General features: G+C 37.6%; 1 protein-coding gene across 3 annotated transcripts in view; it reads left to right on the plus strand.

Moving 5' to 3' along the window:
• TXK (TXK tyrosine kinase) overlaps positions 1 to 14,332 on the plus strand; it is a 59,607-nt gene that overhangs the window by 11,895 nt on the left and 33,380 nt on the right. For 2 of the 3 annotated variants that reach the window (XM_005608789.4, XM_005608790.4), the window contains exons 2-6: positions 4,211 to 4,265; positions 5,309 to 5,411; positions 6,342 to 6,547; positions 9,031 to 9,096; positions 14,042 to 14,096. In XM_005608789.4, coding sequence (XP_005608846.1) covers positions 4,211 to 4,265; positions 5,309 to 5,411; positions 6,342 to 6,547; positions 9,031 to 9,096; positions 14,042 to 14,096 — 485 coding nt within the window. Of the gene's footprint in view, positions 1 to 4,057; positions 4,266 to 5,308; positions 5,412 to 6,341; positions 6,548 to 9,030; positions 9,097 to 14,041; positions 14,097 to 14,332 lie in introns of those variants that run through there. The other variant, XM_001495014.6, reaches the window with a different exon arrangement.

Here is a 14,332-nt window from a genome sequence, read left to right on the forward strand (position 1 = left end):
ACCCAGAAACCATACATTTTCTAAGGACCATCTCAAGGTTGATTTCTTGAGACTTAAATAAAATAAATTATGAGTCCCAAAAATCTACACTACATTACGTATTATTAGGTTTTTGGATTTCAGCTGCTTCTGACTGTCAATTTTCATCTGGTGGTGTCTACGTGAGCAAATTGCCAAAAACCTTCCTCAGAAAGAGGGTGCATTAGCACTGAGGGCTCTGCCTACTTTGGCAGGAGTGGGCCTAATTTGCATGCTTACCAATTTATTCCAGTGTTGTTTTAGAGCCCCATATAGATCTGTATCTATCCAGGCCAGGGGATGCAAAGTCAAATGTAGGTTACATAAACTACTGAAGCGGGGCAGAGTATGGTGCAGATTGTGGCAAAATGCTGTGCCAAAGCCCCACAGAGAGGTTTTCAAATTCAAAATTCTTGCAACACTTCCTCCCTCTCCTACATCACCTTTTTTTCCCTCTCTACTGGATCATTTTCATCTGCACTTAGATATGCTGTTACTTCACCCATCAAAAACAAAACAAAACAAACTACTCTTGATCTTATTTCCTCCATCAGCTTTGTTCCCCATTTAAAGTAAAATCTAGAAGTGAGTAGTCTTTACCTGCTGCCTCCAATTCTTCTCCTTCCATTTTCTCTTAACTCATTCCATCAAGCTTTTGTCCCTACCACTTCCCCAAAACTGCTCTTGTTGGGGCACCAGTGATTTACGCACCACTATATCCAATAGTCAATTCCAAATCCTCCTCTTACTTGACCTCTCAGTAGCATTCGACACCACATGCTCCTGGTGTTCCTTCCTCTCAGTCATCTTTTCTGCTCTCTCCTCTACCTCCCTAACCTGTTCGACTGGGTCTAACGTAAGACTGCCCCAAAGCTTTTGATCTCTTCTCTTCTTTTCTCTGTCTCATCCATTCCCTTGATTATCTCATTCCTTCCTGTGTCTTAAAAACCATCTATCTGCTGATGACACCCAAATGTACACCTTTAGCCCAGTTCTAATGAATTTCAGACTTGCATACTCAAATGCATTCTTGAATTCTCCACTTGGATATCTAGAGGACACCTCAAATTAAAATGAAGAAATCTGAACTCCTTCTCTTCCTTCCTACTCAGTCTTGCTCTACCCATCCTTCTCCATCTAGTCAGTAGCAATTCCATGTTTCCAGTTGCTCAGGTCAATAATCCAGGAGTCATCTTCGACTCCTCTCTCTCACACCTCAGTCCAATCTGTCAGGAAAGCATGCTGACTCTGCCTTAAAAATACATCCAAGTGTTTCAGTTTGGGATATGAGAAAGTTCTGAAGATGGATAGTAGTGATGGTTGTACAAGATGTGAATGTACTTAATGCCCCGGGACTGTTCATTTACAAGTGGTTAAAATGGTAAATTTTATGTTATGTGTATTTCACCACAACTTAAATACACACACACACACACTGAATCTTATTGCTTTTCCCCCACCCTTCTGCTAGTGCCCTGGTCTAAGCCACCATCATCTCATCTGGATTATACCAACAGCCTCCTGACTTCTTGCTTCTACCCTTAACTCCCTATGGTTTATTCTCAGCACAACAGCCAGAGTGATTAATTTAAAACCTAGGTCAGATCATGTTAGTCCTTGTCTCGAAATCTCTATTAAAATAAAATCCTTCCAGAACTTTAAGCAGTACGCCAGTTATTCACTTCCTTAGGGAGAGATAGTCTGAGCCATTGATCTACATGGACTCATGGGCAATGGAAAAAAAAATTGGCCTGCTAGTTGGGAACATTGAAAGAACAGAATTGGGAGATTTGTGGCAAGGAAAAAAATGTGGTTGAAACTCTTGGAAAGGGACTGAATGGGAAGATAGAACTGAGATCTATAAGATGATCCATTCTTTGGAGTCAGGTAGCCTTTTCTTAGTTTCACTGATGTTTGCTCACTGGTTCTCTGAATACTCTTACCACGTGTCCCATAACTCAGAGGCATCTGGCTTGATAGAACAGATGAATGGCCTGCTGAAGATTCAACTACTGTGATATCTGGGAGACAATATCTTGCAAAATTGGAATGGTGTTCTATAGAATGGAATAAATGTCTTAAATCAGCATCAAATATGGTGTTGTTTCCCCATAGCCAGGAGGCATGAGTCTGGGAACTGAGGAGTGAAGACTGGAGTGGCCTCTCTGGCCATTTCACCTAACAACCCACTGGAATATTGTTGTTCTCTTTCCCTGTGACCTTGGGTTTGATGGGTTTCGAGATTCTAGTGCCCCAAAGAAGAATTCTTTTCTTAAGGAATATTGGAAGTTGAGACTGCCTTCTATACATTTTGGGATTCTTTCTATCACTGAATTGATAGGCACAGAAGGGGGTCAATGTGGCTGAAGTGAGTGTCCTGATCACCAGGAAGGAAGTAGATTGGTGCTTCACAATGAGGACAAAAAGGAGTTTGAAACTCAGGAAATTTGCTAGCTTTATTTCTTAATATTCTTGATAGTCTTGGTCAGTGGAAAACTGTAGTAACCCTAAAAGACAAGACCTACTAAAGACCGAAATCCCACAGGAATGAACATTTGGGTTATTCCACCAGATAAGGCACCTCCTTCAGCCAAAGTGTTGGCAGAGGCAGGGGGGAACATGGAATGGATGGTGACAGAGAGTATCTATGATCATCAACTTAGGACTCAGGACAGCTACAGAGGTGGGCATTGTAGCACCCATATTTTATGTTACTCTTCTTTTCTCCTCATTTCTTTCTCTACCTTACTTAAAGATTCTTGCTTGTGGTTAATATACTAGGTTTCAGGGGGAAGTATGACCAAATTGACATCACCTTGTGATAATATGGTAGCTGATGGGATTCTGTTGTGTCTCCCGTTCTGGGGACATGGAATGGATGCTGAGGGCTGGACTTTACTGAGTGTCTTCTGTTTGCACCCCTCTTCTATGTTCCAAGGACTTTAGAGATAGTATCTAATTTAATCTGCTCAACAATGCTATAATAATAATGTCTTCTTGATTACTCTCTTACTGTTTACCTGACGTTGTTCTAGGTGCTTTACATAAATCAACTCAATTAATCCTCACAATAACCTTACATGCTAAGTATCCTATTATTCCCATTTTACTGATGAGGAAACTGAAGCAGAGAATAGTTAAGTAACTTGCCCAAAGTGACAAAGTTAGAGGCTAACCTCTGCCCTATAAGGCTTTTCAAAGGGGGTAGGTATGATTATCTCATTTTACAGATAAGAAAACAAAGACTTGGAGAAGTAAAGGCACTTATCCAAGATATAGTCAGTCCCACAGCTAGCGTTCAAACTCAGGTCTGTCTAACCTCAAAGTGAATGCTCATCTCTAATGTACTTTGCTTCCTTAATACTGCTCCATCTTCAGGTGTCAGTATGAGAAAGAGCTGACTGTGAAATGCAAATTATATGAACACAAAACACCCTTCTGATAAGTTTGAAATTTATTTATGGTCTTAAAAAAGGCAAATTATCTAACTTAAATCAAATAAAGATTAAGCTTGACAATGAAAGGGTAAGCATGACCTAGATTTACTAGCTAGCTAGTTCTTTCTTTAAACATGCAGCTTATATTTGGACTTAATCCATAGAAAAATTGAGAACCAAAAAATTATATATATATTTACATATAAAATAAATATAGAAAAATATTTTATATCTAAATATATTAAATCATATTGCTATACAATATATTATATTAAATATAACATGTAATTTTATATAAATATATACATATATATATTAAAAATATGTTTTTTAAAGAAATGTGATGGACCTAATTCAAAATCCCTGCTGACAGACTTCCTAGGAGAACATTCTTTTTGGAATCATGTTCTTTTGCACATTTTGTTAGCTGACATTAGCCCTGCCCGAGATAGAGTAGACTACAATGGTCATTTATCATCGCAGACGGAGGAAATGCGTAACCCAGAGCCGGGGAGAAGAGCCTGAGAAGGGAAACCACATTGGCCAGGGTGCCAGTAACTTATTTTTGCTTTACTGACATTCTTTATCTTCCACTAGTGAAGGAGGGCATGGTCAAGATTTTGCGTATGCTTTATAATAATTCTCATCACCCCTGTCTTTGAGGATTTCCTCCTTTGGAATAGCACCATCAGCCTCATCTATCCACTATCATGGTCTCATGGCTTTCTAATGGTTGAGAATGATCTGCTTTTCAGATAATACCATCCAGTCGATTTTCTGTTGCTGCTGTTGCTGTTCCGTGCAGAAGCGGTAAGTCTACTTCTGAGGGTAACTTCTCGGAAATTGACTCATTCCATTTCTTTATTGTCTATTGAGTCTCCATGTCTCTTTGTATCTGCTGTTCTCTTTGCCTGGGAAACCCTTCTCCCATGGTCTCCCTGTTGAATGCCCATTCATTTAAAGGCCTAGGTCAAATATCAGGTCTTCTGTGAGCCTTCCTGGATCTTCTTGGCTTTAATTGCTCCTTCCATTGTGTTCCTACAGCATGCGGCTTGATTCTCTTTTTAATATTTATTTCACGTATGCTGTTTGTATGTCTGTGTTTCACTCTGTAATTTTTATCCTTTAGGGGCAAGAATTCTGTCTTATTTATTTGAATATTTCCCCAAAACTATCAGTGTGTCTTACACTTCGGTGCCCAGCAAATAGTTGTATAAGAATAAAATCCAAGACACCATGACGATTGTAAGAGCTGACATTTAATGGGAGTGTCCTATGTGTCAGACTGTGCTAAGAGGTTTGCATTAATTAGCTCAAGTAACTCTCAAAGCCACTTCTGGTTTTTCATAATCCCCATTTTACAGATGAGGAAATTGAGGCTTAGCGAGGTTCCATTGTTTATGCAAGGCCACATCATGAAATGGTAGAGATGGGATTCAAACTCATGTTCTTAATACTATACCATGTCTACTTACAACAATGGATACCAGCAAATGAGGTAACGCGTGTGAAATGATAAACACTGTGCCTGAACAGAGTGAGTTTTTCATTACCTTGATTATAATTTCATGCACTTAATATGGACCAGACTCTACACTGGGCATGTGACATATGTCTTCTCAATTTTATTTCATAACAACTCCATATGTTCCAGCATCTCTAGTTCCCAGATAAGAAAAATGAAGTTCCGAGAGGTAGTAACTTGCCCAAAGAAATGGAGTTAGAAAGCCTTCTAAATAAAAAAGCACTTGCAGAGACCTGGATTTTTCTACTAGTTTTGTGATAATCTGGTGGATTTATAAATAACCTGAATACAAATAATCATTTATAACATGATTGTTTTTCAATGTCAGGCAAGTGAGAACACAAATAAGCCTAAGTAAAGATGAAGAACTTTCAGAAAAATGTCCTCAGCGTCGCAGGCCGTGGTTCAGCGAATTGTCAAGTAAGAAGCAAGTGAGTATCAATCATTTTGATGGGGAGGAGGGTGGAAGAAGCTTGCCTTTTTAGGTTCTATGCTCCATGAGGTCCTGTTTGCTGCCATGCCCAGAACCTCGAATCGTGCTTGCACATAAGTGCCCAATAAACATATAGTGAATGAATGTTCTAGAAGAAAGGGAAAGGAAAAAAGGCCAGTTAAAATAGTCTGCTCTGCTATGTTTTGGCAGAATTGGAAACTGGACAGTGAATAGGAAAAAAATTTATTCTGGCTACTGCCATTTTGAGGCCAGGATTAATTTTCAGTGCTGTGTTGTGAGAAACAGTGTTCTTAGGAAGTGTGGTAAACCCAAGCACAAGCTAACAGCACATGAAAGGGAAGGGCTGGTTTTCTTTTTCCAAGAGAGAAAAATCCTTAAAGTGAATCTGTTGGGGAGGAAATCAAATTTTAAGAATTGTGATGTGTGGGGCCGGCCCCGTGGCCGAGTGGTTAAGTTCTCGCGCTCTGCTTTGGCGGCCCAGGGTTTCGCTGGTTCCTATCCTGGGCGCGGACATGGCACCGCTCATCAAGCTATGCTGAGGCGGCATCCCACATGCCACAACTAGAAGGACCCACAACTGAAAATATACAACTGTGTACCAGGGGTGCTTTGGGGAGAAAAAGGAAAAAAAAATTAAAAAAAAAATGAATTGCGATGTGAAAAAAATCCAATGTGTTACTGGCAAGAGAATTTGTGGTCTTGAAAATTTACAAAATGGTGAGCATGTTGCTGGATCTGAAAGTTGTTTTATAATTAGTGGTTTGCCACGTTTATCCCATCCTAGCTTCTGCTTTGGTGCAGCTAGACGGGAGAAGCGAGGCAGCGGGCAAATATGCTATATCCCTATTCTTTGTTAGTGCAGATTACTGAAACAATAGCACAGCAGCTCACTCCTTGGTTTTCACAGTCCGACAGGGGCCGCGTGCAACCGTCAAAACGCAAGCCGCTGCCTCCCCTCCCACTCTCTGAGGTTGCTGAAGAGAAGATCCAAGTGAAAGCTCTGTATGATTTTCTGCCCAGAGAGCCCTGTGATTTAGCATTAAAGAGAGCAGAGGAATACCTGATATTGGAGAAGTACAATCCTCACTGGTGGAAGGCAAGAGACCGTTTGGGGTAAGACTGGTGGCCCGGTCCTTATCAATTTCCTTCTCTTTTATCCTCTAAAGATGTCTGAAGCATAAGGAAGACTGCTTAGTGGCTCATTTTCTCCAGGTTTATAACTCTCCCTTCTGCGTGAAATAGCACCTGTCTCCACACCTCCTCATCTGTATGAAAGAGCATCATAACACTGTGATTTCAGATAGACTCTCATAATTAGATGCACGTGACTTCACATCCCGAAGCTGCCACTTACTGTGTGTCGTTGGGCAAGTCACCTACCAATTCTGAGTTTTCATTTCTTTCTTTTTTTTAATTGAGATATAATTGACATATAATATATTAGCTTCAGGTGTACAACATAATGATTCGGTGTTTGTATATATTACAAAATGACCACCACAATGTGTGTAGTTAACATTCATTACCGTAAATAGTTACTTGTGATGAGAACTTTTTTTTGTGAGAGAACTTTAAGGTTTACTCTCGTAGCAACTTTCAAATATGCAATACAGTATTATTAACTATAGTGCCTACACTGTACATTGCATCTCCATGACTTATTTGTTTTGTAACTGGAAGTTTATGTCTTTTGAGCCCTTTCACCCATTCCTCCTCCCCACCCCATCTCTGGCAACCACTAATCTATTCTCTGTATCTGTTAGCTTGTTCTTTTGTTTAACTTGATATATTTATTTTTTAGGTTTCACATATAAGTGAGATGTAAGTGTATTTGTCTTTCTCTGACTTATTTCTCTTGGCATAATGCCCTCAAGTTTCATCCATGTTGTTGAAAATGGCAAGATTTCATTTTCTTTTTTAATAAGTGAATAATATTCCATTGTATATATATATATACCACATTTTCTTTATCCTTTCATCCATAAATGGACACTTAGCTTATTTCCATATCTTGGCTATTGTAAACAGTGCTGCAATGAACATGGGGTGCATATATCTTTTTTGTTTTCTTTGGAAAAATACCCAGAAGTAGAATTGCTGGATCATATGATAGTTCTATTTTTAACGAGTATTTGTTTATTTGTAAAATGGGAATAATAATTCCTACCAGATAGGTTCTTACTCTGATTTATACTTTCTTTGGGACTTTGACTTTTTTTTCCAGTTAAGCTCTAAGGTAGGAACAGAAATAGTATCTTACTCATTTTCGTATTTCTACAAGGACTAGTTTTGGAAGTAAACATTGTAATAGTTGCTGAATTAAATTGGAAAGAGAAAAGGGATGCAAACAGACTTCATGGCGTCAGTTGCCAATAGATCGTTAATACCTGACTGGAGTCCTGGGTAGAGAAAGCTGTAAGGAGTATCTGGCTCCCTGGGAGAGAATGCTGGCATTTCTGAGCTTTGTCAAGATTTGGAGATTATAAGTATCTAAGTATTAGAAGTATCTAAATTACATACTTCTTTCTTTATATTTTCCTGATGATTTGGCTCTCCTACCCGTCCTTGTGTAGACTCATCATGTAATGGAGACTTTTCAGTGGGAAAAGAGATGTTACTAGGTTTGGGGCTCTGTAATTAGCCACTCCTGCAGGTGGCCTATTGGCATGACTCAAACTTAAAAAAAAATCCAATTAATTTTTAACTTCAGAATTAATAAGTTAATATACTTGTTTATAATATACAAACATGATAATGCTAAAATTCTGCTTTGCCACACCTCCAAACTCAGTCTTTCCCAAAAGCAAGCATCATTATTCATTTAGTGAGTACTATTCCAGATCATTTTCAAAGCACCTTTCATACACATATTGAAATATATGGTATTGTTTGCAGATTTAATTTACCTAAGTCTTACCACACTTTATGCATTGCTCTGCAACTTGCTTGTATTTCTCAATAATGTGTCTTAGAGATCTTTTCATAATTTCAAATTTTGTTAGTGAATGTAGAGGAAAAGAAAAACTCCTACCCTACTGAGGGGTGTGTAAATTGGTATATTTTCCTTCAATGGCAATTTGCTGTATCTACTGAAAGATGCACATATTTGGCGACCTAGCAATTTCCCTACTTAGTATCTGTCTTAGAGAAATACTCTTACTTGTGCACAAGAAGTCGTGTTCAAGTATTTCTTTACAGCGTTGCTGCAATAGGGGCGTGGGTAAACTAGAATGTTCTATGGACTACTCTGCAGCAATTAAAAAGAATTAAGTTGCTATCTTTGCAATTACTGTGTTTTTAATATAGTCACTATGACATCCCAATGATTATTTAAGTTGCCCTTTTTCCTCTTTGCAAAGATTTTGATGTCATGAAACATCTTAAACAACTCACATTAAAAGTCAGAATCTTCGTATTCATCGTTTAGAGATGTTAGTTGAACATCAAAATGAAAAAACTTTTTTCTTCTTTTAATAATTTATTTTGTAAAATGAATTTGATTTTTCCCAACATCCTTGAGGTTTTAAAAAGATTGTTGCCACGATAAGGTCACAAACATGCCAAACATTTTGATTTTGCTTTGTCTTTTGTTGTAGGAATGAAGGCTTAATCCCAAGCAACTACGTGACTGAAAACAAATTAACCAATTTAGAAATATATGAGTAAGTGTTCTCCAAAATATTCCCTGTGGTTAATCTATGAAAATCAGGTACAGTTGCGCAGATAGTACGTATTGATACCGTTTTTGGTCTCTAAAAGGAAAAGAAAGTAATACACTTGACAGCTTTAGCTTAGGAGATCTTTGATCTTTATAATGATTGATTCAGAAACTTCCTTTTCTTAAACTTATTTTTGTTTGGTTTTGTATGGCCACTTCTTTTGTCTTAACAGCGACAGCATGAAACCGAACACTCATCTGGCACTTGTTTTACTATATGTTCTCAACGGAAAAGTAATTTTTAAAAATATGATGTTAATCTTTCAACGAGTGCTAAATTGGACTTAATATAGACACATTGTTATATTTTGGCTCATGGTTTGAAATGTTTTAGAACTAGCTGAAGATGAGAAGTTGGCTAATGCTGTAGTTTGGAAGAACTTTTGCCATGTTCACTAGAGTTCTGCTTAGAAATCTATTCTTGTTACAATTAGAGATTTGGAAGATGGAGGAGATCTCAGCAATTGCTTTCTTAGCCCCACGTTCTGCAGATCAGAAACTAAGGGCGAGGGATTAATTTACAGATAGTGGCAGAGCTGGGAGTGGCCCTAGTGTTTTGTAAATTTGGGTTTGCTATTTAGCTCTTCAGTGCCCTCCCCCTACTTAGATCCTGGTTTTGCAATTTGCATAGGCTTCCAGCAGGTGGCGGTAGGTGATGAGAGTTGAGGCAATAAGACAAGTGCTTCTCTGAGAACCAGGAAGCAGATATAAATTGAATGAAAGCACCCACCTTGGTCGGCCTTGCTACTAATTTAAGCCCACCTGGAGGCCAGACTCGGCATACCCCTCCCCTAAAACAATTCCCATTCTAAAAGCATTGGTGAATAATGCAGACTTTATTGGAGGGGAGAAGGAGATGGCCACAGGATTCATGACACCTATGGAACTTTACCAGACTTCTCTATTAGCTATTTCTGTTCTCTCTCTAAAGTCACTCTCCTCAGCTTCATCACAGGGTCTCTTCTCACTTCTCTCCCCCTTCTCTCAGCTTGTCTTGACCCAGGTAATTTAGCTCTGCCCCGAAATTCCAATCTTCCCTCAGTAAAACAAAGTCCCGAGGTGGCTGAACCTTCCTTCCTTAGAAAACAGATCCACAACTGTCTACAGTGACTCAAGCATGCCTCATGGGTAGCCCACCACTATCCCCAGCTGAAGCCACCCAAAACAAACATCTCTCTGAAGGCCAAGTCAGAGGAAGTTTGGTTTGGAAATCTCCTGCTAGAAAAATTAGAAAAATAAGACTTTATTTCCCACATCGTATTTTCCAAGAGATTAAAGCAGATATATGGAAAGGAATTTAACACAGTGTCTGGTGGCTAGTTTTTAAATTTTATTGCTGTTTCTTTTTTAAAAAGGTTTATTAAAAGATAAATATAATAATTATCAATATAAACACTAAAATTTATTGACTTCTAACTATGTACCACACCCTGTTCTAATGACTGTACAGAAATTACTGCCCTAGGTTGAAATACTGTAGTGTCGGCTTAGAAATCAGAGAAATCTAGGTTCAAATCTTGGCACCCCCAATGACTAGTGCTTTGGCTTTGGACAAAGTCACTAATGTCTCCAAACCTCTGAATGATCTGAAAACTGGGGACAGTAATACCTGTCTCATACAGCACATAGTAAATTCTAGCAATTTCCTTGAACTGCGAAACTAATAGGAAAGGCATTCACGGTCTGGCCCACCTCACCTAGTGTTACAGGTCTACTACATTCCACGGTGACTTCAGCCCCTGAGTCACTTTCCTTTTTCAATCTTTATTTATTACACACTTACGATGTACAGATGTTAGCTGTTCTAGGTACTGGAGACACAACGTGGAACACACAAAAGCAGCCCCCGTCTTCAATGGAAGTTACAGTTTCACGGGAAAATAGACATTAAACAACTCCAAATTCACAAATAGATGTATAATTTTAAATGGTGGAGTTATGAAGGACAGTATGAGACACTGGGAGAAAACAACAGGGATGGGGATAGAATTTGGACGAGGGTGTTGAGCTGGAGAAGAACTTTCTGAGGAAGTGACGTGAGGCCTAATGGTGGTGGGAGGTAGTCAGGGGGTGGATGGGGGAAGAAAGGCTATGTCAGTGTGGGCTTGAGACATCTCAGGGGAACTTTTAAACATAGAAATATTTATGGCTACTTTAGTTTTTAAATTAATATCCAAATTATCAACATTACAACGTAAAAACTTACTTTTCAGTAAGCCTTCAAATTTAACTTGTAAATCTTCATATACCATTTGTAAATCTAAAATAATAAGAACAATCACCTTAATACAAACTTGGCATACTGTCTCCTTAAACAATCTGTCCTATTTATAAGCTCAGTTAATTAAATTTCCTGAAACATTTAACTTGCCTTAGTAAACTGAATAAATTCAATTTGCTGTTTAAGTATTTCACATGCCTGACAGGGCAAATTTGCAACTTAAATAGCCCTTTGTAAGTCCTTTCAAGACCCTGGAAATCTAATAAATTAAACTTATAAATGTGGTAAGTCAAGTTTCCTTAACCATACAAATATTTAAAAATCAGTCAAATTCCCTTAAACTTCAAATAATAAATTTAAAATTTAAAATTATAAATTTTAAATCAGAGGCAAAAATCTAATATGCCAGATTCTCATAAAATGATAGATATTTTAAATATCTAACATATTGCTTATTGTGAACTTTACAGAAGTATGAGTCTGATTATCTCATTATCTTTACACTGCATGCTTAATCTTCTCAGGGTTAGAAAGTCACTTACTAAGAAGCAGATTTACCTTTTCAGATCTAATCTTCTCAGGTTTCTAGGTTGAAAACTCAAGACCACAATATTGTTACTTAGTGATCAGAAATCTAAGACTGGGCCCTGGGCCCCAAGGCTTACTTACATACAAGATGTTTGTACTCAACCACAGCTGGACATGTTGGACTTTTTAAAAAATGTCAATAGAAGCCCTGCCCCAAGTCCTGTGTCCACATCATCAAGTATTATTTTTATAATCAGTGTTGTCTAGGTATAAGAGTTACAGGCTTACTTATTTTTTTTTAAACTCTTTTAACTTTGACCATCTTAAATAGATGAAATTCTGAAATCCTATGCCTTCAGCCTCCCCTAAATTGCATTCATCCACTCTCTTTCCCGCCTGATGGAATTCTGTATTATTTTGAATGATCCTAACTTCATCGTATTCCTTTATCTGGCTCTTCAGTTACTGCTTTGAAGTCGTTCTAATAACATCTACACATGGATGGATTTTTAATTTCTATTTAAATGAAAATAATGTATTTACTTATATTATTTGTCACTATAATAAATAGGTACCAAGCAACAAAATTAACACCCATAGGATAGGTAAAAAACATTATTTAGAAAAAACGCAATTTAGGTTAACACTTCTTTTTTTGAAGGATCATTATGCAGTCTTGGCTTTTCATAGTTTCAACATATTTTAGTGAGCCATAATCATTATTCTCCTTTCAGTAACCTCATTTGACAAGTTAGCCAGTGGGGCCCCTTTAACTGGTCCCCTGTGTCTTTAACTCTGCCTCATTTATTTTGAAAGAATTTCTTCTTTCTACAAGAAGTCTCAGACTCATCTTGAAAATCCCTTCCCTAAGATGAATATTCATTAAAAAGTACTGAATGATATTCACAGTTTAGCATCGCAGTTACTCTCGTTCCCACTAGTGATAAGTAGACATATTACTTTGTCTAAAATCATCTGTACTCATTCCCTATTCTCTATGGTTCATCTTTTTAAAAGCTCATTTTCAGTTTGAAGGCATTAGTATTTTTAATACTTGACCATTCTAATTTAGTGGCAGCTTCCTGCTACTGAAGATTAGGGGAAATCCACGTGGTGAGATAGGTTCCATCCTCAAAGTCAGGTATGGGTTTCATTTAGCCACCATCTGGCCCACCCACTGTGACTCAATGCCCGGCGACATACGCATTCTTCCTTCCACTGTCCACAAAAATAGTGTTTCTGGTAATATTAGATTAACTCCTTTTTAAAATCTTGTTTTGAAATGAAAGCTTTTCCATTTTTCTTTCTCTCTCCTTTGTTCTATTGTTTCCTTTCTCTTTCCTGTGCAACGTCTGCTTACTGACTAGGTCAGTGTCGTGGCTAACTATATGTTTATATTAGAATATTATTTAATTATGTTTACTGTGTGTAGTTCTGATAGTCTCACGACATGTAATGCCATGTATTTCGCAGAAGTAACAGCAAGATTGGAGGCAGAAAAGGGCTTGGTGAATGTGAGGAAGGAAGGAATCCCAGTGTGGCTGAAGCTTAGTGAGTGAGGAGAGAGTGAGGAGAAAGAGGAGGCCGGAGGGGCTGCTGGAGCAGGGGTTACATGCTGGTTGTTCCATTTATTCTACTAAACTGCTGACTTTACTACACATTAATGTACTTTGGAGAGTCAAAGAAGTTAGAATGAGTTTTGATTTTGGAAAGGTAACATAGCACTTATAAAAGTATGCCAATAGAAAGTTCCTGAGAAGAGACAAAGAAATGGGGATTTTTTAGTTTGTCTACCAAATCTCAGTAAAGTGTTTATTGAAGATGATGACTTCTTAACCACAAACCTTTCATGGAAATTTTCAGGAGGTTAAATTGTTTAAAATTATATACTAAGTGTACGTCAGAAAGTCGAATTGAGATATGACAGAATAAACTAGATATTGGCTTGCAACTCATAAAACGCTATTAAACTAAATTAATTGACATGTAATAGTACATTATTGTTTAGCTAAATTAAAAAACATTCAATTTTCTAAGATCAGTCCTGGAGTAAGTTCTTAAAAATGAAGTAAGTAGAGCAGGCTTTTTCTGGAAAAAAATGGAGTATAAAATTTCAAAATTATTTTTATTGCTTTCGCAGGTGGTACCATAGAAACATTACCAGAAATCAGGCAGAACATCTTTTGAGACAAGAGGTAATTCAGTTTATTCATGAATAAATCTCTGAATATTTTCAAAATTTCTGAGAGACGTATATTATAAAGAAAGGTTTTACACAACCAATAAGTTTTGTTATTTCCTGTTCTTTTTAGTTCTAAAATATTATTACAGTTTCATCTCTACTACACATTTTCTAAGTCATAAACTAGGTGTATTTGTATCAGATCCTGTTTTCCATAGCCTTTCATTATAATTTCAGAAATGTGTTTCT

Source organism: Equus caballus, chromosome 3, assembly GCF_041296265.1.
Source record: "Equus caballus isolate H_3958 breed thoroughbred chromosome 3, TB-T2T, whole genome shotgun sequence".
NCBI classification, from domain to species: Eukaryota; Metazoa; Chordata; class Mammalia; order Perissodactyla; family Equidae; genus Equus; species Equus caballus.